Source organism: Pyrus communis, chromosome 11 (genome assembly GCF_963583255.1).
Source record: "Pyrus communis chromosome 11, drPyrComm1.1, whole genome shotgun sequence".
NCBI classification, from domain to species: domain Eukaryota; kingdom Viridiplantae; phylum Streptophyta; class Magnoliopsida; order Rosales; family Rosaceae; genus Pyrus; species Pyrus communis.
In genome coordinates, this window is record NC_084813.1 from 16,156,043 (window position 1) to 16,183,357 (window position 27,315).

General features: G+C 36.9%; 3 protein-coding genes across 3 annotated transcripts; 1 reads left to right on the forward strand and 2 right to left on the reverse strand.

Moving 5' to 3' along the window:
* Positions 1-221: 221 nt before the first annotated feature.
* On the reverse strand, positions 222-4,644 carry LOC137709078 (SNF2 domain-containing protein CLASSY 4-like). Its single transcript, XM_068448219.1, has 3 exons — positions 3,811-4,644; positions 3,449-3,607; positions 222-512 (listed from the first exon to the last, which is right to left on the reverse strand). Exons 1-3 carry the CDS (start codon positions 4,642-4,644, stop codon positions 222-224), a joined length of 1,284 nt encoding a protein of 427 aa, XP_068304320.1.
* A 2,688-nt stretch (positions 4,645-7,332) lies between these two features.
* On the reverse strand, positions 7,333-14,270 carry LOC137708261 (mannosyl-oligosaccharide 1,2-alpha-mannosidase MNS1-like). The gene is made up of 14 exons (XM_068447302.1): positions 13,764-14,270; positions 13,119-13,166; positions 12,493-12,675; positions 11,147-11,259; positions 10,575-10,640; positions 10,250-10,421; positions 9,961-10,050; positions 9,633-9,757; positions 9,454-9,519; positions 8,989-9,097; positions 8,794-8,892; positions 8,494-8,574; positions 8,242-8,412; positions 7,333-7,982 (listed from the first exon to the last, which is right to left on the reverse strand). Exons 1-14 carry the CDS (start codon positions 13,920-13,922, stop codon positions 7,740-7,742), a joined length of 1,725 nt encoding a protein of 574 aa, XP_068303403.1. The 5' UTR covers positions 13,923-14,270; the 3' UTR covers positions 7,333-7,739.
* A 3,212-nt stretch (positions 14,271-17,482) lies between these two features.
* On the forward strand, positions 17,483-21,448 carry LOC137707922 (metal tolerance protein C4-like). The gene is made up of 13 exons (XM_068446865.1): positions 17,483-17,980; positions 18,100-18,151; positions 18,271-18,403; positions 18,515-18,570; positions 18,921-19,035; positions 19,186-19,243; positions 19,353-19,471; positions 19,781-19,900; positions 20,126-20,227; positions 20,314-20,386; positions 20,744-20,811; positions 20,926-20,986; positions 21,081-21,448. The coding sequence occupies exons 1-13, from the start codon at positions 17,701-17,703 to the stop codon at positions 21,203-21,205; spliced, it is 1,362 nt and encodes a 453-aa protein (XP_068302966.1). The 5' UTR covers positions 17,483-17,700; the 3' UTR covers positions 21,206-21,448.
* Positions 21,449-27,315: the final 5,867 nt, after the last annotated feature.

Genomic DNA, 27,315 nt, shown 5'->3' on the forward strand with positions numbered 1-27,315 from the left:
CAATTGTTTTAAACAATTTACAACAAAAGCAAAAGACTTTATCCTACTCTTTTGAGTACACAAGCCATTTCCTATCTTAAATTTAATCCGTTCGTAATTTTCAATCGTAATAGTGTGAGGGAAATTTTCTAGAGAGTTTGTCCTTAAGGATAAGTGAGATTAGTTTCTCGAATTGGTCCATTTTCTACAAGTACTGCTCTCATTTCTGCATTAAGACCATCTCAAACTCTTGGATCATAAATGTTTAAATGGAAATTAGGTTCAAGAGATTCAATAGTTTCCTCTACACCAATATGATCATCATCAACATTTAAATCCACATCACCACCATTTTCATGGTCTTGAGACTCATCACCAACATTTTCCTCTAAACCACCACCATTTTCATGGTCACGAGACTCGTCATAAACATCTTTCTCCACATAACCACCAATTTCATGATCATAAGACTCCCCAACATTTTGTGACTCTTCACCAACATCATTTCCTCTCAAATTTTCAACTGACTCATTCTTTGTAGAGAAAAAAATTATTAAGTGATCCTCTTAAACTTTCGCAAATTTCGTTATCCTTTGCCTTTTTTTTTTTCTTTTCATACTACCAGAGAGTTGTTTCCTAAAAGACATGGCTTCAATAATTTGTTTGCAAAAATTACCTACACATGATATAACAAAAATTTCCTATCAAAATTATCTTTCCAACACATATTATATATTATAAAAACATTAACATCTATTATATATTATCAAAGCACTAACACATAGTCTAACATATTATAAAAATTGATACAATTGAACCAAAAAATTGGGTTTGAAATGAAATCAAATAATTCAATTAATCAACAACAACAATTCGATACATCAATTACCATATAATTCTATATCACTTGTAAAATTTTATATTAAATTATGAATTAATAATTATTCAAATTTTAAAAATTAAGTTACCTCAAAACTCAAAGGGGTTGGTGAATGTTGCTGAAAAGGACATGTCTGTCAGGGCTCGAGCTTGAAGAATGAAGCTGCAGTGCAGCAACTTGGGAGTTAAAATGCTGCACTTGCAGGCTTGCAGCCAATGAAATTAAAGAGAAAAGAACAGAGACATCAGCAGTGCGGAACAAAGTGGGCTGGGGGGGACTGGGGAATCAGGAAAAAGGTTTGAAATGTTAGAACATGTTTGGTATTTTACTTGAATCCAACTTTTTAAACCAAAAACAATTTTCAAGTTTTAGGCCTTAAAAACTTGTTTGGTAGGACTATTTTAAAAAATTGAACTCAAAACTAATTCAAAAATATAGTCTATTATCTAAAAACACAAAAAGTGAGTTTTTAGAGTTTTTAAACTTAAACTCATTTATTTCTTTTCTCTCCCTCCTCCCCTCTCACTTCAAAGTTATCTCTCTTTTCTTTCTCTCTCTCCTTCTCTCTCTCTCTTTTTTTTTTTTTTACCTTTTTCGTCTCACCTTCAATCCGCTCTCTTCATTTTTTCGGTTATTTCTCTCACTCCGCTTCCTCTCTATCTCCTCCAATCCTCTCACTTCTTGATATTTCCTCCAATTATCTCTTATTTTCTTTTCTCCTATCTCCTCTTTCTCTCTCGACCCCCTCTTTTTGGATCTCTTTGTCCAGTTTAAGTTGTAAGATTTAAAAATTTTAAATCGCATACCAAACAAGTTTTTGAGTCTTAAAGAAAATTGTTTTAAAAAAAAATCTTAAAAATATGTTTTGAGAAATTATAAAAAATTTAAAATAGGATACCAAACAAGCCTTTAGTAACTTATAGATGATTGGGGGAATAGTGGTCCCCTTATGTTATTTTTTATTTTATGTTATTTTTAATGCCCAAAACTTGGGCCGTTCTATTTGACACTCACACTTGGGCTCTTGCCTTCCAACCCCTATTTTGGGCTCTTTTTTTTAAATACCTAATTATTTGGAATATTTTTTTGTGGTGCCCCTTTCAATTTTGGGCCCTGGTGGCACTAGGCCTGAGCTGGGCCTGCTTATACCACATCATCATGCTAATGTGGTATGACTAACAACTCAAGATTTTAAGTTATTGGTTTAGTATCTTTATATGAAGAAATGAAATTCTTTGAGTGATTAGACTCGTCATGTCTGCATAATGACTTGGTGTGATGTGTAAGTCCCATCAAAGTTCTTTTGAATACAATGATGTACTAGGTATTCGTGCTTAGACCTAAACCACACGCCCATGCATATTATGTGTTGGTGTGACAAACAACTGCAAGAAGTTCTGTATGTCATGATTTATAAGCTAAGTTTCTAAAATGGGATTGATTTTGTTTTCTTTATTTTGCTAAGTATATGTGTCATAAATGTTAGCGAGTGCTTGATGCGGAATATATAAGCACACAAATTAAAACCCTCTTTTGACAATTGTAGTATATGTATAAGTAGGGATCGTTCTTAACCGGGGATTAGGAGGGATTGCTAAATCACTTGAAAACTGACTCAAAAACGTAAAACAAAGGTTAAAACACTAGTTGTCAGTTTCAAAGCCTCTTCTGCCAAATTTTTCGTAAGGATTCTCAACCTGGAATGTGCATAACGAAGAGAAAAATCACATATTTGATATGCCAAATCATGAAAATTAAGTTGATAAGCACGCAGTTACAGTATGAGAATGCAGACAAGGAAGGTAAACAAGGAACAGAAAATTAGACCCTATATGCCAACTCATTCAAAGCGTATGCTTGATTAGAGTCAACAGATTCTTAACAAGAATTTCAGATTGGCCAGAAACATTCCAAGGATATTTTTTTAACTAACTTGATAATTCCAATTTGAATGATTGAAACCAACAAGTTGCAATGTTTTTTAATATGAACTCGCCAGCAATTAGATCAACAAAGAATCGCAGATGCAGAAGAAAAAAAAAACCTTTTCAAGCTGAGTACACAGAAACATAAAGAACTGGCGAGTTAAGCACCAGAAGCTTGAGTACCCAAAGTACTAAAACAATGGTCAAGTCCGAACGAACATATGTTAGAGCTGTTCACAGACACAATATAGATCTAATAATAACAAATAACGATAAACAGATAGCAGCTGAAATATGCCAATCGGGGTAACAACTTGAACTGTCAGTTTGCCCTAGAGCCAAGCCAACTCAAGTTACGGGGTAAGCAGCAGAAACACAGCATAGTTTTTTTTTTCCTGTTACGAAAACAGTGTACTTTCATTCCAAATCCTTCCGACCACCTAGGTTGGCAAGTGCTTGCTCTAAGTCTCTAAAACCTCTGTGAATAAAAGTTCCAACAATGGATGCGTACTAAAGCATGTTCCAAACAACAGGCGGTGCTCTATACTCAGCGTTACACTGTTTCCATAAGAATTAACTAGATTTTATGTTTTAGTGCAAATGAAAAATGATAACATAAAAAAAAGGTTTTAACTCGTACTGAAAGAAACATGCGTAAACTTACAAATTCTGGAAAAATATATTTGATCTCCTTGGCTAAGTAAGTGCAAAATTTGCATTGGAGTCCAATCTCTTCATCAAGTATAAGCTGATGACTCCCTCGCTTACAAAGGGTAGCAGTATCCTCTTCATGAATAGTGGGGAGTGAATCTTGATTTCCAACCTGCCAATCAAATACATTCACTTACAATCAAAACTTAACAACTAATTAATGACTGAGCTACTAACAACGAATATGTACTGATCGGATCATTGCTACAGTCTAACAACTAATTGTAAGGTCATACACCAAAGTGAAAATACACAACACGATAACGATTATGTACTTTCAAGATCAGAGTGAATGATGAATTTATGCCAACCTACCTTATTAGATCCAGTGGAACCAATATCACAAGATCTGAGAGAAAAGTGAAATTCATCCCAAAGTTCGTTTTCTTCTGGATCAAGTTCTGGCTTCTCTGGTACACTTGGCTCCTTAGATCCAAAACAGAACTTCAATAGAAGAGCAGCAACATCTTTTCTACTAGAATGCTGCCCCTTCTTCACCTCGACACCACCCTCAACAGTTTTCCCCTTTCCCTCTTTTCTAAATCCCCTTTTAACTTCCCCTTCATCAATATAATGCACCTTATTCACCTCAATATTATCCTGAACACCTTCCCCCTTTTTCGCTTTCCCACTACCCTTTTTCTTCTCCCTTTTATTAACATTCTTCCCCTTCTTCATATCAGCATCACTTTCATCGCTCCACTGGCCATCTCCACCAGATGAACTTGACTCCTCAGAAAACTCAGAACTTTCCGACTCTTCTGGGTCATAATCCTCGTCATCCGAATGAGCGCTTTCCTCTTCACTAAACAGGACGGTCTCTGAATCATGTGAGCTGTTGGAAACATCAGAAGCAACCTCCTCAGTGGCCTCAGATTCATCTGAGCTATCAGAAGCAACCTCATCATTGGCATCACTTGTCTCCAAATTCAAAGAACCGAAACCTCTTCCTCCTTCTCCTCCCTCTTCGCCTAAACACACTACATCATCATCACTAGCCTCCAGATCAACTGGGTCAGATTTCTTGCCATTCATTGATCCTGCACTATGTACATCATCAAAATCCATGGGATCATTTGAATCCTCACCAATGATCTCCACACTGGCCTCCTTACCATCATCAGAAACATCCACATACTCATAGTCCATTGATGTACCAAACATCCCTTTCTTGGACCTGTTAACTGGATTTTCGCTTCCCGAGCCTTTTCTTCTTGTGCTTACCTCCTGAGGCTGTGGCTGGAGCTGCATTGGCCTCATCAGAAACATCAAGTGACTCATAGGCTCTGGACTCTTCCTCACTCTCATCAGATATAGACACGTACTCCCGACTCACAGCGGCCGAGCCACCTGAATGATTCTTCTTCCTGGTTCTCTTTGCTACTGGCAAGTTTCTGTAGTCCATCCTATCTATGAACTCCAAAGCTTCCACCTTTTCTATCTAAAACATGAAAATTTCCCGAAAAAAAGTCACCTCTTTTTCACCAAAACCACACAAACACAACAATCATACACACACACGCGCGCACACACACACACACACACACATATATATATATATAGATATACACACATACATGTATATACACAAACAACGAGTGAACATCAATCTTTACCTTATTAACTCCAAAGATTCAAACTTTTTCCACCAAAGACACAAAATTGACATAAAAAATCATACAAAAACAGAAGGCAGCATAATAAACACAAAGATCCAAACTTTTTTCACCCAAAAGTTGAAATCATCACAAAGGTGTAAGAGAGAGAGAGACTTGCCGGCAACAATGAAGGAAGCTTCAGAGAGAGGGAGAGAGAGGGTTGTGATATCGAATGAAGGCTAAAAGGGCGCGAAGGATTAGTATTTGAGAGAGAGGGAGGAGGAGTTTCAGGGCACCTTTTTTTATTCGACTCACTGTGATGTAAAAAGAGGTCGATTGGCATGCCAGGTCAGCATTCCCAATAAGTATCTGAAACCAATAAAGTCCTGATAGCTGTCAACCGTTCAATTTTTCCTCTTTTGAGCAAAAACCCTTCGTCTTCCTCGATAATTTGAGAATTATTATTCGTATTTCAAAATTTTCATTTCGCACTTAATTTTTTATAATTAAAAAGAAATTACATTTATAAAGAGTGTAAAATGAAAATTTTAAAATGTTAATAACAGTTCATGTTAATTTTTCTCCTTTTTTTGACCCTAATTTACTTGTTTTGATTGTTGGTACTCGTCACTTTTCTTTAATCTTTTATTTCCCTTTTTGATAATGTGGTATTTTGAGTTACTTTAATTTGTCTGGGGAAGAATTCGTAGTCAATTATGAGATACATGTCGATGTCACATATTCACGATCAAAACAAGTCAATTATGACGAGAAGATGGATCTCTTCCACTAAGATAACCGGATCAAGTGAATCGGGTCTTTGAAATTTCATCCAACGGTAAAAAATTATTATAGCTTTTAACGGGTCAAAACAGGTGGACCGTTTGATGAAATTTCAAAAGCTCGGATCACTTGATTCGATGACCTTGATGAAAGAGATCCGAAAAAGATCTCTTCTCAAATTATGACTCCACAAAGTTATAAGATATGTGTTGAAGTGTGACACCATAAACACGAAATTTTAGAAGTAAGAATTCATTCATAATTTTGTGGAATCAAAGTATCTCTCAAACAAAATATGTTGTCAATTTTGGCTAAATAGTTCCCACGCCTCCTGCCAATTCTGCACGTGCCTCTGTCACCCACGCCTTCTGCCTATTCTGCACCTGCATCTTCATTGTGGACACGTCATTTATTTTTCAGTTTACTTATTGGAGATGGATTGTCTGCCCTTTCATTTCTATACTCTTCACATGCCCTCCTGTGATGTGTGGTCACGGTTAAACCACGTTAACATTTTATATTAATTTTTATAGAAATAATAAAACAAAAAGTAATAGGAATATAAAATGTTGACGTGACTTAACCGTGACCACACAAACAAAAGAACATGAGGAGAGTATGAAAATGACAAGGCATACAATCTACCTCCTTAGTTATTTTGGTTTGTCAGTGTTGCTTCCGAAGTTGTTTGTGTCACTACTACACTTTTGTAGCCTCATTGTTTGTGATGGCTTTTGAGAGGGTTTCGGTGATTGGTATGTTACATCTTGTCTATGGGGCATATATGTCTGTGACTCCTCATTCTAGTGGTGTGGTTTGTGTGGTAGTCGTATAGGAGTTTAAAATCATTTGCGTTATGTGCTAATGTACCTATCTGCACGCTTGTAATTGATTGTTTGTGATAATGAAACTATATTGCTTCTGTAGAAAAAAAATACACATCAGAATTCTCGAGTACAGAGACAAATCTCCTTGCAAATAAGGGACCTCAGACAAGTAGTACTCCTCTACAATCGGAACTGAAAACCTTTTCTGAACCATTTGTCCAAAAAACCTTTTCTGAACTTTTACCATACTAGCAAGTGTGACAACTGACAACCCCATGTAAATGAGAGATTTTTTTTTAAGTATATGAACAACACGAGCGGGTACATTATGTGTCATAATATAAATGAAGATAATATATATTTGTACACGTCAGTAAATTCATGAACCTAAGGTCTAATGTCAATAAATTCACGTGTTATAACATGAGTTGTAAGTTTGTGGAGTGATTAAATCCACCGCTGAAGTAGCTAATGGTCAGTTTGGAATTGCTGCACTTTTTAAAAAATTGCTTATGTTGTGCTATATAGTATATATACAATCATATCACAAGTGATCATTTTTAATCAAATTTTAGCTCTTCTTACTTTTCTGACAATTTCCGAAAAATCATCTAAATATAGCAAAGGAATAATACAGGTCGAGGTTTTACCGAAATAAGCAATTCACTATAACAAGTGGCATAGACATGTCAAATGGAGGGGGTAAAAAGTTTAAACCAAAGGCATTCCTCCTTGAAATTACAAATGTGGATCCATATTCCATATTCCATATATTCCCAAATGGGTAATAAGGGATGAATATCCATTTTCCTGTGAGGTGACGACCGGGGAATGATCTCTGTATATATGCTATGTTACAGATCCATCACTGTGAAGAAAGAAGAGCACAAATGTGTTACCATAGAATACAACCCCGCCACGTGAAGTTTGTAGAGCCGAATCAGTTCCTCCTCGTACAAAAGCGGACATCGAATCTCAACAGACTATTCTTCATCTACTTGGACCCTTGAATTACACTAGGATTGAACAAAACCTATTACTCTTGTGTTCGGCCTGCCTTCCTGCCGCGCAATCTAATCTTTGGTCTGTCGTTCCCATTTGCTATTCCAGAAGTGACAGCGTCATGCCTGGCCACAATTTTTATTGGGTGAGCTTCTGTGTTGAAAACCCATTCGTCTAGTGAGATGACTGACGAGGGTGAAAAAAGAAGATAGAGGTATTTGAGAGTCTCCGCAAGAAAGAAGCTTTGCATCATATTGTCTTTCTCGCCAGTGTTAACCTGAAACAACCAACAACTGGCATTAATGATAAGCCGCAAAATCAGTAAAGGCAAACATTATTTCACCTGCTTGAAGACTCAGCGTACTGAAGAGCGAGTGGCTTTGATTAGTTCAAAATATTCATGAGATTGAAGCAATGAAACACAATAGAAAAAATTGCAGCCCCTAGAGATTATTAATCAACCATGAATAAAAGGTAACGTAAAAGAGAACTTGAATGCAGATACAATGTTAGTTATGGTTTTAAGAGGTGCATACATCTTTCAGTCCAACATATCCTGACTCTATGCGGGAGTTCTTTTCAAATGCTTGAAATATATTCCAGCCCCACTCTTGGTACGTCTTGTTGCCAGTCAAACGCCAGAGGTAAAAGAGTGATTCAACTGTCTCTGGTCTCAGTATATTCCATGATGTACCCACGCTCAAGTCCTGGAAATTTCAAACGTAGACCACCCTCAGAGCAAATATTAATTATATTTCATAGTCTAAACAAAAATCAGGATAACTAACCTGCCCAGCATAAAAGAAATAGTTCTCTCCAGCTAATTTTGTCGGTGTTGACTGGTAGAAGTTATAGCATGTCCAAGCAAGCTGAAAAATAGGCTTACAGAATCAATCAAAGGTCCAAATAGTAACATAATTTGGCAAGCTTAATTGAACTTTTTTGCTGATAAGAATAAAAGTTGTGTGCAGAATAACCCACACATACTATCTCAATCAATAGGGCTTGTCCAACTGACATGGAATGTATGTTTAAATGGGCCTTACAATCTCCAAAGGTGAAACTAAAATCTTTCAAGGAAGTAATACCTCTTCTGCAAGTGTTAAGAATTTCTTAGAGTCATCGGGACCATAACCAGATGACCCTAAAGCCAGCATTCCTGGAGCAAAGCACGCTAGTTCGTCCATCTGCATTTACATATACAATGGAAATGCAACTCAAAATGTAACAAAGTAAATATCACCGTGACATTAATTATACTGCAACTGCAAATGGTAATTTACCTTGTTTGTGAGAGAGTTTCCATTCTTCTCACACAAATATGCAAAAGATGATGGTGTTGTTCTCCGAATCAAGCTCAACAGACCTGTCATTGATTTCTCCCACATATCTCTGCTTCCAACAATCCACAAGAATTTTGACATCAAGACAAACTTAAAAAAACCATGACCACATATCCACTTCACAAACCAGAGTTTTAGAAAAGAAAAAGTTCAAAAATAAATTAAAATTGAGGAGCTACAAGACTTTTGACCTAAGACAATATCTTTTGCCCTTAAAGAATACAGGTCATAGTACCAGAGCCAAAGCTGCGTGATTCCTTTTTTGTATTTCTATTGTTAAGTCTATGACAAATTGAGTAAATAGGATCTTTCAAGCAGATATGCTTGTGAAAGCTTTTAAAGCCTAACAGAACATTTTGTAAAAAAGTGGTTATCATCATCTAAAGACAAAGACAAGCTTCTTACCTGTACGGCTTTACAGCTGAAGTTTTATTCCCCTGTATCCAGACTTTGAGTAAATATTCATAGAAGCTGCAAACGATATGTCAAGTTAATTTCACCATTGTTTTAAGCCACTCACACCAGTATACCCTATAAAACCTGAAACGGAATATTACATGATTCATATCAAACTTTATGCTTACCTGTCACCCATGGCACCGAAGGTTATAATGGAGCGTCCTGAAGTTCCTCTTTCAGGATTAATATAAATAGGAAGCAAGCCGTCATCAGGGAAAGTTTTGTTAAGCTCCACTATAACTTTCTCAGCCTAGAAATCAACATACAAGCAATTAGTTTCTCACACCAATGAAATGACAAGTCACTGATCTAAGCGTTGTACGCATGTTAATATGGGCAGCAATTCATAATATGACTGACTTCATGAGTTACGTTAAATCAGATAGAATTTCCTGTAAATGTGCTACTTGATGGGGAAATAAGCAAAACTAGTAAACATTATAGTATATGTACCTTCTGCTGGTATTTTGGGTCTCCTGTTCTCTGAGAAAGAGCAATAAACTCCACCTGCTCTGTGCCAGAATCTGCCAAAATACTTTCACCCTAAAAACATAATGAACTCAAATATCAAAAATTTATCAAATGAAATTTCAAAACACTAGTAAATGTTGTTTCAGAGAAATCATGAAAGAGATACAAGCATGCAACACTAATAATAAATAAACTCAACTTATGCTAATTTTATATCATAAAAAGACTACAAGAGACTATCTGAAAATGTTAGCTCTTTTACACTACTTACCCCAGTCCATGAAGGATTGTGCGGCCTTCCATGTGCCAAGTTGATAATGTTGTAAGGTATCCCACTAGGTGTATCCCATGCAGGCAGCAATCTGTCTGCAATCTCTCTAGCCTTATCAAGGAAAAGTTTATCTTCTGAGAGATCATATGCACTGAGAAGTCCACCTACAACTCTGGAAATTTTAGAAAAACAATAGACATCATACGTCAGAAAATCTGCTTTCAGAAACCAAAGGAGGAAAATAAAAGTGAAAGCCCCAAACAATTTCTTATGAAGGGGGAGAAAACAATTAAAATCAACCATATATTAAACCTTATAATGCAACCTTATGGTTGTCTCAAAAACACTAGCCTCATAATCCTTGTCAAAATCCAATGAGGTTGCAATCCACCTGCCAAGAATAACATATTAATTATAAAGCATTTGTTACAAGATGTAACATGTAACACTGTAGGATGAGGTTCGGGCAAAAAGAAAAAACAAAGATGCCAAAGAGAGAAAATGGGAATATAAATGAATAAATGAAAGTCGTAGCACTGTTGCAAATAATAGAAGGAGAGTAGCAAATAATAGAGATAAGTAAATATGAGGGATGGCACGAAATGAGAAATCTTCTCCTTTTCTTTTGAATTAACAAAAGAAAAGTTCATGTAGGATGGTTTGCACAGTGCAATCTTTCAAAGCACTGTTGCAAAGATTAATCTGGTTCAAGTTGAAGGAGCAAAAGGACAAGAAGCTAAAATGGCTGGCATAGAAAAAGGGCCCAACATAGGACTTGATAGTTGACAGATATATGACACTACATATATATGCTCCTCATATGGCCAAATAGCCAGAGCTTAATTTGGTCCACTGAGTATGCTACCAAAGAATATCAAAATAGAAACTTCAACTTACTCTCTAGCTTTTTGGAACTGCTCATGAAGACCCATTATATACAGTGTATCAAGAGAGTCTACTACTGTTGCTCCAAGACCACCAAAGCTATTAACACCATTCTTTGATTGCGGCTGGTGTACATGCAAAACAGCGTTGACGTTAGAAATTTGTACAAAAAGAATAACATCATCAGTAACATGGAAAGTACAAAAAAAAAACAGTATCAAGTTGTGGTCGGTACAAATAGAATTGTGACTGAGCCCAGACAACTTTAATGCTCCTAGATTCTTGAGCAAGCACAGAAACAGAAACGGAGTTTATCAGAATAGAGACATGAACACCTACACTAATTTTTTTTAGCAAAATGTCAGATGGAATCTGAAAAATCTAGCAGATTAAGAAATCAGTATATATATCATCAGCTTCTTAATGTGTTTTACTGAATCAATAGGAATTAGCAATTTTTTTAAAATTTAAACCGCATTGTTAAATTCTCTTAATATTTATCCACTGGTACATCACTTATCCGCCACAACACATCATAAGAGATCCAGCTTACCTCTGCCCAACAGAATATAGAACAACGACATTCCACCAAAAGTCCCTCTCTGCCTCCTTACGGACTCTTATTTTTTTGAAAAGGACAGATACAAATAATAGAGACCTGGACTTGAACTGACAAAACTGACCAAGTCCCAACCGTAGCCTTGGAATGTAAACCTTTTAGTCCTTCTAGCTTTTTTCCACTACTTGAAAACCTTTGGCCAAAGATTTTCTAAGGCCAAATAATTCTTCACAACACTAAATGACTCTAAAATTTGAAAGTGCCATGTAAAGTTAAAATTATAGAACAAGCTCCTTAAACCTGATCCAACAGCATCATAGAACAAGCTCCTTAAAAAGAGATAACAGAGATAGATAAGTACAAGATTTAGGGTTAAGAGATTTAGAGACAAATATTTTTTGCTTGCTTACTGGGATAAAAAGAAGCACAGCTTCAGCCTTCAGGTGGATACAAAGTGTCATCAACTTAATAATTATTCCTAGTACGTACAATTTCAGAAACTTCATGTGTGATAACTTTTCTAATTAGTTACATACTGACTGAAAGTTGGACAACTTTTCTAATTAGTTACATAATGGCTGAAAGTTAACCCAAAGCTTGACAACATTGACAAAGTCACAACTTCAGCAAGCTATAATAACAATCAACGAAAGATACACCAAAAGAAAACTAAAACCTTGTAAACTGAATTCATAACATAGCACAAAAGGAACACGTAGGTAGAGAAAAGGCCATAAAGCACTGTGAACTGCTATTTAAAAATGAAATAGGCAATGGTAAACTGAAAGGTTCAAGTTACCTGAAGTTCATCTTGGCCCCATGCATACTTCTCATATGAACTCCATGCATGAATCATAGCTTCTTTGACCTTTTCTCTTCTTTGAATGTCAATTGGGTCCAGGACAACCTCTTTCTCACCACCCCTGCCCTTCAACATAATATTTTTAGTGGCATCACCTTGCACATTTTGTGAGTCTTCCACCTGAGTGTACAGTATACCATTAGTTGTAACTTGATACATATCAACCCCTTAAAAATGGATTAAAATATTGCTTCAGGGTATTCTGAGATACATGTGTTCACTTCACCTCCAGGCACAAATATCTAATGAAATCAGATTATAAATAACCATAGAGGATCTATTTTGTTCAATTTCAAAGAACAGTTGAGGCGGAATAAGAAGAACTTAAAGCTCTTTATTAATTTATAAAGTTTCTCAAATTCTTTTATAGTCGTTTCAGACAGCCAGTGGGGGGGACTGTCAGATTAAACCTAAGTGTTATGAGTGAAAAATTCAGAGATTGATAGCTATGGCAGCAACAGTACCACCCCATCCCAAATAAATGGATGAAAAAGATGGCGACTGAAGGCCACATACAAGAAGTAGCTCAAGCATGAACAAAAACCATGGTATAAGACGCTTACCAAACTTTTCAAATGGCTCAATTGTTCACTTAACTTGGCAACTTCTTCCTGCATTCATTAATAAGATCATTAGATGAGAAAAATAAAAAACATGTGCAATTCTTACACCTCGGGTATGCAACAGAGGTTCAATTAGTAATGCAAACTCTCACCACTAGGAAATCTCGTTACTACTCACGCAGCATCTCAAGAGAAATTTATTCATCATTCTTCAAATTCCGTATAACCCGGAATTGTAGCTTACATATAAAAGGCTTCTGCCATCCATAACATTTTATGATGAATTACATTAAACCAGATGCTCCTCCCCTCATAGTTATAACAATCAGATTACCATTTTCCACATGCCTAATTTAACACTTACTCCAAGATTCGAAATCTTATTGAAACAAAAACACATTGAAGGCAAACAAACACAAACACATTAAACATTTTATCATAGCAGTTACTGAGCTTCAAATTCCCCTCTAACGCGATCAACCCTTTTTCCATCCACAGTTAAAGACCCTAAAAATGTAAACCGCCAATCCATACTTAAATAAAAAATTTCATCCCCATTTCCCAAGACTTTCTCAGCAACCAAACAGAGCATACAAGACTCAAAATCCAAATCAAGAAACCAAAATAACCGAGAAGGAGACCAACCTCGTGTTCTCTGAGGAGAGTCTGACGGTCCCAGACAACAAGAGTGACGCAAACGAATGCAATGAAGAGCAAAGCCAAGCGTTTCGGCCGCTTCAAGTAATACGCCGGGTTGCAGTACCTCAATCCACTCGACGACGACGACGATCTGACCCTGGCCATCGCACCAAATAAACACTTACCCTCCGATCCAGAGGCACAGCATCGAACACGCAGCGAGACCAAGAAAACGTTTTTTCCGATCTGGAAACAACGGAACCGCGTCCAAATTGTTTTGCAGGATCGAAAAGCCGGAAATGAAAACGGGAGCGAGTGCAATTGAAAACGTTTCGAGCAGCGATGTGATCTCCGGTCAAATGAGATGCGCGTTTCGATACGGGGAAGAAACGGGAGAGAGGGGAAAGGACGAAGGTGGGTGAAGACTTTGAAGTATCAGGAGGGGTGTCGCCCGTTTGTCGATCTGTTTGTAAATATGGGGAGAGAGAGAGAGAGAGAGTTGTGGAAGCGGAGACTGAGAAAAGACTAAGAAAAGCATTTTGTTGTCTGATTTAAAGAAAAATAATAATTGGTTTGTTACCGAAACCAAACAGAAAAGAAAAGTTTGTTGTCGGTAATAAAAAGAAAAATGAAAAAAAAAATTAGTAGTTTGTTTGCAAAAATTGCGAAGGATTTTGTTGGTAAGTGAATCAAATTTATGATTAATTTAGAATATCGTTTGCCCGCACACAAAAATGTTTAGGGTGCTCGGTCTTGTTATCTACGCATCTTTTTTAACTTTCTACATATTCTTCTTAATTTTTGATTATTAGATCGACTAAAAAAAAGATCAAATAACATAAATTAACATGAAATGTGTGCGTGATAAAAAATAGATGTGTAGATACAACCATCCAAACGTATATTAGAGATTGATTGATTGATTGATAAAGCTTTTAATATATGAATAAATATATGATAGTACTATTCACACGTCCATATTTACCTCTTACATACCTTTGTTAACTTTTGATCATTAATTTTCTTCAATTCATTTATGGCAAAAAAATGAGAGAAGTATGTGAGAAGTAATAGTGGGTGTGTAGATAGCACTACCGCAACCCTTTTTTTCTTTTCACACACTTTTGTTAATTTTTGTTATTTGATCGTCTTCAATTCATCTAATCTGATCTGAATGTTATATCTACTTCCCTAGACGTAACAATGATTTATGTTAGTTTTCTTTTTTCTCATTTTCCACACAAATAACTATTTCAAAGTGCACAATTACTTTGGAATTTATATCCGAGCTCTTAATTTTCCACACAAAAATTACAACGAAAATTATAACGTGCAAGTAATGAATAAAAGGTGCTTGTAGATCCTCAGCTATGTGATTTCATTCTTCGAAACAAACGTTAATATTGTTAGACTATAAATATCAACAATTAATTAGGTGACTTATGTTTCAATATGTACATCAAACTTAGAATCGTCACTTTTAGACCTTCCCCCATCTCATCAACACATTTGGAGAAACGAATGCTACTTGAATTGAGGAACCACTTTTGAGAGGTTTAAAATAACTACTTCAACTTTGTAGTAAAAGTGTTTCTTTCAAAATAAATAATTTTATTTAGAATTCGATTCTAAAATGATTAAAAGTATTTTTTATCATAAAATATAAAAGTGCTTTTCGGTTATAAAAGCATTTTCGATATACATCTAGTAAAACACACGATTTTTATAAAGCAAAAGTAGTGTTTTTTAAAAAATACGTCCCGAGGCGCGCCTGATGCCGGTTGGTTGGCATTCCTAGATCCATCAGCGACCTAAAATTGAAGTCGAATGGGTCCGTCGTCTAGGTAAATCAAAGTCGAAGGCTTTGTCATCTAAGTTTAGGGTTGAAAGGTGTGCAGCATCTTCACGAGGAAGACAACAGCGAAGAAGAGGAAATTTTTATTTTTTTAAGACTTCGCCCAAAACGACGTCGTTTTGGCCAAGTCTAATTTTCTTTTATTTTTAAAACGCACAACAATCCTTTTTTTTTTTTTTTTTTTTTTTCAAATAACTGACGGTAGTTCTCTGTTTCTTTTAGGGTGTGTTTGTTTGGGTTCACTAACCTTCACTGGATTGGACTACATTAAAAATTAGTGTAGTCCCGTGTTTGGTAATCCCAGGGACTAGTTTTAGTAGGATTAAACGGGATTCGCCTCGACTAGAGACCTCGTTAGAGGTTCTTAGCGAAACCCCCCAAAATGCAGCGGACTGCTAAGCCTTTCCTTCGTCTGCTTCGTCTGTTCACTGCTCATCGTAATCAACGACCTCGACGTCAAATCCTCCACTCCTTCCCTGCATGGATCTTCTTTTCTCTCCCTGCTCTATCTCATTACCACCCACCCCTAAATCCCAAAATCGAATTAGCACCCATCGATGGGTCGATTCGATCTGAGGCCCAGATCGATGCCGGCGCCACCCCACTCCATTTCCCAAGATCATCTCCCGCTCTTTCTATCTAAGTCTCGACGATGGCCACCATCGCCGTAGCACCGCGTTAGCTCGCTCAGAAGGAGGTTGAATTCAGATGATGTTGGCCACCAAGTCCATCTAGGCACGAGGAACTGATATTTTCAGATGGAAAGATGTAATGACATATATCCTTAATCTTCCTCAGATTTGCTTATTTTTTTGGTAATATAATATGAATTTCAGCTTTTTGAATATGTTCCATTTGGTTTAATGGTGTTTGCAATGGTGGTTCTTTCTAATTTAAGCTGAGATTATAGAAAGCCCCATTTTCTGGGTTTGTATATATATGTATATATACACACATATACATACACACACACATATATGTATGTATATGTTTTTGCTAGATCTGATGTATTTCTTTTGCATTATTTGTTCTTGTTGGTATATTTCCTTATTCGCAAAACCCACATTGATTCTTTTATGTAAATTTGATATTTTTGGGGAAAAATTGTGATGGGTTGCTTTGTTGTGGATGGGTTTTTGTTTAAATGTGAAACAAATTATCAATTGTTGGTTTTGAAATCTCAAGAATTTGCAATATCTAGAATGGTAGATGGCACTGGTGGCAATTGCTAGAAGAAGAAAGGAGGTTGGATTAAATACGGTATTTCAGTGACACCAACAAACTTTGAACATGGAGAAGATGAAATGTTTAACAGGAATAACGTTAATATTTGGTTGAAATTGAAGTTGAAGAAAATAAAATATTTTGTAATATATCATGGGTTTTTTTTTTTCATTTTTCTTATTATCCTGCTTATTAGTCCGACACTACACCAAACGCTTCACTAAACTAGTCCAGCTTAGTCTAGTCTAAGCCAGTCTAACTTAGTCTCTGAAGCTAGTCCAGTCCGAGACAGTCCGGTGCAACAAACGCACCCTTAATAACCAACCGCAATCCCCAATTATTTAGGTCTCGTAAGATTTCGACTCATGACTCATACTTAGACGGAGCAATTCATGGAACGCTTAGCAATAATGTGGTTTAAATTTGCTTTTAACGAGAATGAAATATAAATCTCTCATTTAATAAAGAAAAATACCACTAAACTAGTGTTTTAAAACATTGAGTGAAGCGCTTCCTACCGAAATAGTCATAGCTAACCCTTTGGCGGGTCTAATTTGGGCTGCCGCACCATTGGTGGCTCAATATCTTCACCATTTTTCTTCCACTTTGACTTGTTGCAGATGGCAAATTTAATTTTTAATTTTAAAATCTTTGTGGGAATGGGTTTTATACTTAACCTTGTACTAGCAAAAACAATGTCTTAAGCTCTTAGCTGTCACCATCTTCAACCTCGCTCTGCGTCTCTGATTCTTCACTCTTTTCGACAACCCACAAAACCCTAAACCAATCCCACCCTCAAAACCCTAAAAACAATCGAAATGCAGTAGCTTTCCGAGAACCCATGAACATTTCCATGCAGATGAGATGAGAACGTCCTCCTACACTCTCGTCTCCCGCCTCCGCCGCACCCACCGCTTCAGTCCTCGCTGCTCCTCCCAATGTCTGCTCTTTCACTACTCAGACCCCCGGAACGACGATCGCAGCCTCCCCCAAAAGGCTCCGTTTAGCTCCTCTGCTCACACTCTGCTGCGCGGCCTGGTTTCCTCAGCTGCCTGCTCGAAACGGGTCGTTTTGTTCGACTTGGTTTCGTCCGGTAGTGTTGTTCATCGTCGTCAGCAGCCGCAGCGGCACTTGCTCCATCGCCGTAAGTTCTTTTTTCGATTTGGGAAGTTATGAAATTCTGTAGGGAAAGTGATAAATTAGTCAATTTTAGCTGAAAATTTTGTGCATTTGGGTAAAAATTGGGTGTGCATTGATTTGCAGGTTTCTTTACTAGAGCTAAGCAGGTGAAGATTGAATTCAATGACCAGCACAGGTACCGAGCCCGAAAATGTTTGTAATTTTTTCGATTTAGTAGATTTTTATTGTTTGTTTGTTTAATTGCTTGGAATTGCATTAAATTCTTATGATTTTTGCATCAATTCTGTATGCTAGTCAAAGGGCAGTCACAACTGCATTGTGGTGCAACTTCCTTGTCTTTTCACTCAAGTTCGGTGTCTGGTTATCCACCTCTAGCCATGTTATGTTTGCCGAAGTTGTGCACTCAGTTGCTGATTTTGCAAATCAGGTATTGGGTTCATGCTGGTGGAGGTCTATTTGAAGTCAATGTTGTTGTGATTTTTCATTTCATGATTGAATCAATTCAGTGATGCAGAGAAACTAATCCATGTCATTGTAGGCGCTTCTTGCTTATGGTTTGAGTAGCTCAAGGCGTGCACCAGATGCTCTCCACCCGTGAGTCTTTCCATACCATGACCAACTTTTCGCATCATTGATGAAACCTTCATTAGCTTTCATTGTTTAATTTGTCTTTTTATCAACAAAAGTTGCGCATTATGTAACAGTCTTAAGAAAGGTTTCAGAAGGAAGAAATCTATGACATACCATTAGAGTTAGCCATTAATTTGACTGGTATAAGCACTTCTATGATTCTAGAATACTCGCTCGAGTGGAATTGGATGTTGCAAGTGCATAATATACAAGTCAAGAGCTGTGAATAGAAATTAAATACATGCATATATATTATTATATGCTCGCACTAAGAATTAGTTCTAATTATCATGCTATGTCTTTGATTCTGGCAGTTATGGATACTCCAAGGAAAGATTTGTCTGGTCTTTGATATCTGCTGTTGGTATCTTTTGTCTTGGTTCTGGTGCGACTATCATTCATGGAGTTCAAAACTTGTGGACTTCACAGGTTATTGAGTTTTTACTTGGCAAAATTTTGTTACCCAAACCTATGTGAACTATTTTTTCTTTCTAATGTCTTACCGTTAATTTCTTAGATTATCTGTTATGTTTGTCAATTCTATTCCGGTTTTATAGAATTTGTCTGCCTCTTCCTCAGCCCCCTCCAAATATTCAGTATGCAGCTCTTGTGATTGGTGGCTCATTTATTATTGAAGGTAGAGCTCAATGCATTATCTTTCAAAACAATGATGGGAAGCCCAATCATATGATTACTTTATTTATTTCTCATGTTCCCCCCCTTTAACCTTTGCATCCATTCCGTAGGTGCTTCTCTTCTTGTTGCCATACAAGCCGTCAAGAAAGGTGCAGCTGCTGAGGGCATGAAACTGAGAGACTATATATGGCGTGGACATGATCCCACATCTGTTGCAGTCATGACAGAGGTAATACACTGGGATGTTCTTTCTTTATTCTCCCTTGGTTGTTGGAATTTATTTCTGTGATTGCAAAGGAAGAAATGATTAGGTATGGAACTGGGGATGAATGAAAGTTTCAGTAACACCAATGAGTATATTACAGTCTACTTAATTGCAAGAAACTATCTCAAGCAGTCAAACCCAACATGTAATGTCATTGAAACCCTTCATTAACGTAGCATAAGCCTAGAGTTGATTGAAAAATTATGAAGCCACGCGTATTTTCTGGTCTGATAACAAGCTATTATCCCTTTGTAAATTTTCTTATATATGCAGGATGGGGCAGCTGTAACTGGGCTTGCTATTGCTGCGGCATCATTGGTTGCAGTGAATAGAACAGGAAATGCAATTTATGATCCCATAGGATCGATTGTAGTTGGCAACCTACTTGGAATGGTATGTGATGCTCGTTTCCATAAAAAATGATGCAGAAACTGCAATTAGAGTACCACATTGCTGTCTAAAATTGAAGTGAATATCTGCAATACAATGCTAATTTTGAAGAAGTCTGATTATTAAATGTTGGGTATTCAAAAAAAGAAAACTAAGTAACACAACAGATTGTGACTGAGACACACAGTGAAACTATAATTATACAACCGAGTTGAATCTACCCTGCAGGTGGCTATTTTTCTAATCCAAAGGAATCGACATGCTTTGATTGGCAGGGCAATGGATGACCATGATATGGAGAAGGTTCTCCAATTTTTGAAAAATGACCCGGTATAATTAATGCTAATGATCTCTTTCTGGTATTGATATACCTTCATGCTTTTTAAGGTTACTAAATATCACTGATTTTGTTATAGGTTGTGGATTCTCTATATGATTGCAAAAGCGAGGTGATTGGTCCTGGGTTCTTCAGATTTAAGGCTGAAATAGGTGACCTTTTTTCATCTTGACTTCTTTATTTCTTGATTCTTCTTGGGTTAGGTTCTCAGTTTTTTAACAAACCACTGTTGGTATTTCTAGTTTTGGCTGATTTTGTAAACAAAAAGTGAATCATTATCAATATTGTTAGCAACGGATTGAAACTATCACCATGCTGACGTTGCAGCATTTTAAGTTTTATCTTCTGCAATGGCATATTTCTTTTGTAATTTGATGACCACTAAAACTGAAATTTATTACTTCAACAACTCTTATGTTTTTTCTTAGAAGTATACTCTTTCCATTATTTTGCATTTGGCGCTATTGGGATATCAGTGTGATATAACCGTCGCTATCTGCATGGGACAGATTTCAATGGAGTAGTGGTAGTTCAAAATTATCTCCATAGGACTGGGCGTGGAGAATGGGCAAGACAGGTTAATCATCTCTATAATTTTTGAAACTTTTTTGGACCTCTAGTTACATTCAAGACATTTTACTCATTGTTGGTGTACGTGCTGAATTCTGCGTGTTATGTGGATGTGATGCAGTTTCGTGAAGCTGCAAAGGAGAAGGATGATACTGCATTGCTTAAAATGATGTCAAACTATGGTATTTTTATGCGTTTTACTTTTAAAAAAATTAAAGTAGTTTCGGTGACCGGTTTCTACGTGCAATACATTACGAACTACATCTCCCATTGCAGGTGAAGAGGTAGTGACAGCATTAGGAAGTGAAGTTGATAGATTGGAAAAGGAGATCCAAAAGCTTGTTCCTGGTATACGGCATGTTGATATCGAGGCGCACAATCCAACAGAAGTATCCTCATGATTCACAAATTTATCTTTATGTGGTAATGTCTGATCATTCTTTGCAGAAAATCTGTTGTGCTACCATTTACTTAATGACATGAACGGCTTCTTGCTTCTTTTAGGCAGGATATAGAAACGGTATATACAACCTGTCGATAGTTATGTTAGATACCACATGTTTCTGTCAAAATTTTCTTGCGTGCGATTTGTCAGTTCTTGGAACTTCAGCCAAATGAGAAATTTTACCTATGGTTTTTAATTAGTTATGCAAAATTGTTACATAAGTTGTCATAAAAACTATTTTCATGGAACTCTAGCCGCAACACAAGCTTCTTAAGATTCATGCTGAACATTCTATAGATCTTCGAACCGACATTTGTCATCGAATAGTGTCTGAAGAACTGCTCGAAAGACGTCGGTAGGGATTGACTTTGAGGCATGATTTGCCACTTTGGGTGGCGGCATGGTGTAGGCTTTGAGCCGTGTTGGAGACGAGTACTGGCATTGGTGGCCGGACAGCTGCTCTCTTGTAGTCTGAAGGTAAACGCGTTCTTTACGTAATGATCAAGCACATAGGCATTTAGGCATAGAGCTCTCGTTAATATCCTGTTGGATGTTCAAATGTTAATACCTTGGATCTTCTTCCAAAGAAGTTGCATAGCAATTGCCACCAACATTGCGGTCTACTAGTATTCATCTACACTCAATTTCAGATTTGATTCATAGTCTCATGGAGGACAAGTTTGATATATAATAGCTCATTGTGCAGTTTAGCAGTAACCCCCCTCCCCAAAATCGTTGTATCAGAATAAAAAAAATAAAAAGTTTTATAATATGCTAGAGAGGCCAATTTTTAAACTAAATGATGTGTCACTATCATTAATAGGAAATAAGTACGTTGATCAACACTTAATCAACAATTCAATCATGGACAACCACATCATTTGGTTTACAAAATTTGATTTAAAAATTTGATCTCTCAAGCATTACCAATTGAAAAATATTCTTTAGTGTATGGGCTTTTGGATAAACTAGAAATGCTTTTAAATAAATCAAAAACGTTCTTGACAACACATTAAACATAGATAATTAAAAGTGATTTTGGATTTTGAAAGGCGTTTTCAACCAAAATGGTTCTTGAGATTTGTATAACTTCTCACTTTGGTCCCTGAGATTTGAAATTGATAGACTTGTTCCCTGAGTTTGTCCACAATCAATCATTTTGGTTATTCCGTGAAAAATCAAAATACTCTCAATTTTGTCAACTTATTTTGGCCTATTGTTTATTATATTGATGGTAATTTTGTTACTTTGATCATTGGTTAACATAATTTTTCACTGAATGACCAAAATGATTGATGGTGAACAATCTCAATGACCACTTCTATTGATTTTAAATCTCAGGGACCAAAGTAAGAAGTTAGGCAAATATCAGGGATCATTATTTTGGCCAATACCTTCTAGTGTTTTCTTGAGTAACACCTTCAAACGCAATTTTCAAGTACTCAACGTGTAAAAGCGTTTTTAGCAAATGTGCTTCCTAGAGAAGTAATCTCCAATGAACTCCTAATCAATGGATTGGACATTTCATATGTATTGCATAACGACCATTGATATATGATAGTGACATTAGGAAGAAGAAGAAAAAGACCGCGTGACCCTCGGCCTAAGTTTTGGGAGACTTGGAACCGACTCAGTCTTTCATAATTCGTGGAACTTTCTACATTCTTCCTGGAAAATAACATATTAATTTACTTTCGATGGTAGCAAGCTGTTCCCAGCAACACAAACAACCACCAACACACAGAAGAAAACGAGCAGCATTTTCCAGGAAAATATTAACTTTGCAAAGCACAAACATTGACAGATTCCAAATGCTGGAACTATAGGTACATTACACACACACACACACACACACATATACATATATACATATAGAGAGAGAGAGAGAGAGAGAGAGAGAGAGAGAGAGATTGTTAGAAAGATATAAAAAAAAATGAGTGTATTATCGGTGTTTGATCTGCGAGAAAAGGTGGTGGGAAATAAAGGAGTAGCAGCAGCGGCTTGCCCTTACTGCGGAGGGCCAGTTATGGGATGGGACTTTGAAGCTCACTTGCTCTTTTGTTTCATCCCCATTTCCCACAAAACCAAGAGGAAGTTCTACTGCACCATTTGCTCCGCTCGCCTTTTTCCTGCGGCCTCTTGATGTTTTGGGTTACAATTTTTCTACACAAAAAAGCATATGAAGTAATATATATGTGTGTGTGTGTGTACGAATTTTTATTGTTATTTTATAGTGATTTCCCCTTAATTAGTTTGATAATGTAAACACTCTAGATATATGGCTCATATTGAGACGGATGCTAAATCATCCAAACAAGTCACTAGTTAGTTATAACTGAAAACAATTAGATATGGCAATTGTGTAATTAGTTTTAGAAACTAAAGGCACTACTGTAGCAAGCCTGTGGCTATATATATCATCCTATATTGTTGTAATTTTTGATGAAATGAAAAGTCAGTTTCTATGTGGTATCTCGCCAACTTGCCTCACGGCGCTGATCCTCTTTTCTTCCGCTTACCGACTCGCTCACTACCTCGATTTCTCAATCTGTTTCTTGATCGATTTCTTCTGTTTCTCAATCAATTTCTGCCTCTGATTCATGATTCTTTCTCTTTTCTTCTGAATCTTGTCTCTGATTGTCATGGCTTCTCCATCTGCATCCTTGTCTTTGATGGATCCACCGCCATTGTCAAACCCTAATTCCTTTCCAAATTCATATATGTCTCTTACGATTCAGAACATTGGCAGTATGGTGCCGATTAAGCTCAAGCGCACCAATTATCTCCCATGGCAAGCATTGTTTGCTCCGATCCTTCGCCGCTACAAGCTCATTGGTCTCATTGATAGAACTGAGCCATGTCCGGCTCCGCTTCTTCCAGATAGATATGTGAATCCAGAATTTGAGCAGTGGTTTGAGAAAGATTAAAATCTACTGATTTGGTTGAAGTCGACACTTTCTGAAGATCTAATTTCCTTTACGGTGGGAGTCTCTATGGGCTGGTTTGGTATTGCTATGCTTTGAAAAAAAAACTGCTTTTGTTGTACTGTGAGAATAAGCAGCTGTGAAATAAAGCAGTAGAGTGTTTGGTAAACTTTTTTGTAAAGTGCCTTTGAAAAAAAAAAAAAAAAAGCAGTATTATACTGTTTGGTAAATTTTTATATAAAACAAATGTGAAAAAACCGGTTTTTCAAAGCTGCGTTTTGCAACTTCTTGTTTTTGGCTTTTTTTTCACCCAAAACTATGAAAAAAAGCTGAAGCTGAATGTTTACCAAACACAAAAACAACTCCCAGCTTTTTTTAATACCAGCTTTTTTCAGAATCACCTCAGTACCAAACCAGGCCTACATCTCGTGAGATATGGAAGAAGCTTGAACAACGTTTTGGTGGAGTTTCTGATGCTCATGTTCATCAGCTACGCTCTTGTTTTCAATCCATTCAAAAAAGTTCTCAATCGATCTCGGAATATCTTTAACAGATTAATGAGATTTCGGATTCTCTCACAGCTGCTGCGCTTCATGGTCTACCTGATGAATTCAAGTCATTCATTGACTTCATCATGCTTCGCTTGTCTTCCACCTCCCTTGATGAATTGCATGGTTTGTTGTTTACTAAAGAACTTTCCATGGCTCGTCGCAAGCACAGTGTGTCATCTTCTGTCACTGAGCCATTTCAGGCCTTTTCTACTCACTATCAGGCACCATTGCTGCCAACGCCTTCTCCACAAGCTCTTTTTGCATCTCATTAGTCACTCCAAAATTCATTCCGCTATACTTCTAATCATGGAAGACAGAATTGTGGTTTCAACAGAGGGAATCCAAATCACTGTACTAATAAAGGTTCTTTCCATGGCAGCTATTGTGGCATTTCAAATCCTTTTCCTAATCCAGGCTCTAGGTCCAATTATTATGGTTATTTATCCTCATCTGGTAGCCAAACTCCATGTCAAATTTGTGGTTCTATTAGCCACGAAGCCATAGATTGTTTTGACATGATAAATCCTAAGATTTTTGGAAGGGTACCACCAGCTAAGCTTGCTGCTTTATATGCTCACTACTCTTCCAAACCCTTTCCATCTTGGCTACTGGACTCTGGAGCTACATCGTATATTACAAATGATATTGCTAATCTCTCTGTTTCCTCTCCTTACACTGGTGAAGACAAGGTCTACATAGTATATGGTAAAGGTCTGTCTATCCATAATATTGGTTCCTCTTCTTTAAATACTCCTTATAATTCTTTTAAGTTGAGTAATGTACTGCATGTTCCACATATGAAGCATAATTTACTGTCTGTTTATCAATTTCTCAAGGAAAATAATTGTGCTTTGACTCTTGACCCTGATGGATCTACTATAAAGGATCGTGCTTCTGGGAAGACGTTTTTGCGGGGCAAAGTTAGAGATGGATTTTATCCTCTGCAAGGCTCTTGTCACTCTCCAATTGTATCATCATCAGCTTTAATAAGTGTCACAACTCCTATGAAGGTTTGGCATCACAGATTGGATCATCCATCCTCTTCTATTTTTCAAAAAGTTCTCTCTATCAATAAGCTTGCAGTGCAAGGCAGGCCAATTGTTGATTTCTTTTGTCAAGACTGTGCTTTTGCTAAAAATCATAAGCTTTCTTTTAGCTTGGCTACTTCTACTACTACTCATAGCTTGCAATTACTTCAATGTGATCTTTGGGGCCCTGCTTCTATTGTTTCACCTAGTGGTTTTAAATACTACTTGTTAATCGTTGATGATTACAGTAGATATAGCTGGTTATTTCCATTAAAGGCCAAGTCTGATGCTTATTCTACTTTTGTTGTATTCAAACAATATGTAGAAAATCTACTTGGAAATAAAATCAAGATTGTACGCTCCGATTCAGGGGGCGAATTTCTCAATACTGTGTTTCAGTCTTTTCTTCGCACTCATGGTATTTTAAACCAATTAAGTTGTCCCCATAGCCCGAACAGAATGGCTGTACTAAAAGAAAGCATAGACATCTTGTGGAAACTGCAAGGACCTTACTTGTTGCTTTTAATGTTCCTTATCTTTACTGGGTGGAAGCTTTCTCTACTACTATACACCTTATTAACAGGTTGCCAATTTCTGGGCTCTCTAAGTCCCCTTTGGGAATTGCTTTTTTCACAAGTCACTAGACTACTCCAGATTGAAAGTCTTTGGTTGCAGGTGTTTTCCATGGCTCAAGCCCTATGTTCATTCTAAACTAGATGCTAAAAGCAAAAGCTGTGTCCTTTTGGGGTACAATTTACAACACAAGGGTTATCGGTGTCTTGATCCTCTTACTAGCAAGATTTATATTTCTCGTCATGTGCAGTTTGATGAAACTTCATATCCTTTCCACTCAATTTCTCTAGATGCAGCTGTACTTCAAGAATCTGTTTCTCCTTCTATGGATCTTCAATTCTCTATTCCATTGATGCAATCAAATTCTGGTTCTGTTAATTCACTTCATCCGTCAGCAACTCAACATCCTCTCTCTTTCAGTTCCAACATTGAAGCAGCTCATAATTTTACCAGCTCTGTCAATCCTTCAGATGCCATCCCAGCACCTATTTCTTCAAGTGACACACCTCCCCCACGACCTTCTAGCAATATTCATCCAATGGTTACTCATTCTAAAGTTGGAATACATAAACCTAAAGTATATGCAGCTACCAAACATCCACTTCCTGTGGATATTGATTTTGTACCATCTACATACCTACAAGCCTCCAAGCATGCACATTGGAGATCAACTATGCATGATGAATTCAATGTCTTGCAATCCATCGGTACTTGGATCTTAGTACCTCTATCTTCCCACAATGTTGTTGGCTGCAAATGGGTCTTTCGAGTCAAGAAACAGCCTGATGGAACTGTTGACCGTTTTAAAGCTCGGTTGGTAGCCAAGGGCTACCACCAATAAGAAGGTATTGATTTCCAAGAAACCTTTAGTCCCGTGGCTAAACCAGTCACCATTCGAGTACTATTATCACTTGTAGTCCAGTTTAATTGGTTTTTAAACCAATTAGACATAAGTAATGCTTTTCTTCATGGGGATTTAAAAGAGGATGT

Bases quoted from the DNA above. Each gene is read 5' to 3' on its own strand.
- LOC137707922 (XM_068446865.1), top strand. From the start codon at position 17,701: ATGAGAACGTCCTCCTACACTCTCGTCTCCCGCCTCCGCCGCACCCAC. The intron at 19,901-20,125 runs GTATGTGATGCT...TCTACCCTGCAG, and splicing joins TTGGCAACCTACTTGGAATG to GTGGCTATTTTTCTAATCCA. The intron at 20,987-21,080 runs GTATTTTTATGC...CTCCCATTGCAG, and splicing joins TAAAATGATGTCAAACTATG to GTGAAGAGGTAGTGACAGCA.
- LOC137709078 (XM_068448219.1), bottom strand. From the start codon at position 4,644: ATGGACTATGAGTATGTGGATGTTTCTGATGATGGTAAGGAGGCCAGT. The intron at 3,608-3,810 runs GTAGGTTGGCAT...TTTGATTGGCAG, and splicing joins GTTCCACTGGATCTAATAAG to GTTGGAAATCAAGATTCACT. The intron at 513-3,448 runs GTAAGTTTACGC...TTCTCTACAAAG, and splicing joins AATATATTTTTCCAGAATTT to AATGAGTCAGTTGAAAATTT.
- LOC137708261 (XM_068447302.1), bottom strand. From the start codon at position 13,922: ATGGCCAGGGTCAGATCGTCGTCGTCGTCGAGTGGATTGAGGTACTGC. The intron at 10,422-10,574 runs GTTGCATTATAA...TAAAATTTCCAG, and splicing joins GTTTTTGAGACAACCATAAG to AGTTGTAGGTGGACTTCTCA. The intron at 8,575-8,793 runs GTATTACTTCCT...CCTATTTTTCAG, and splicing joins TCTTAACACTTGCAGAAGAG to CTTGCTTGGACATGCTATAA.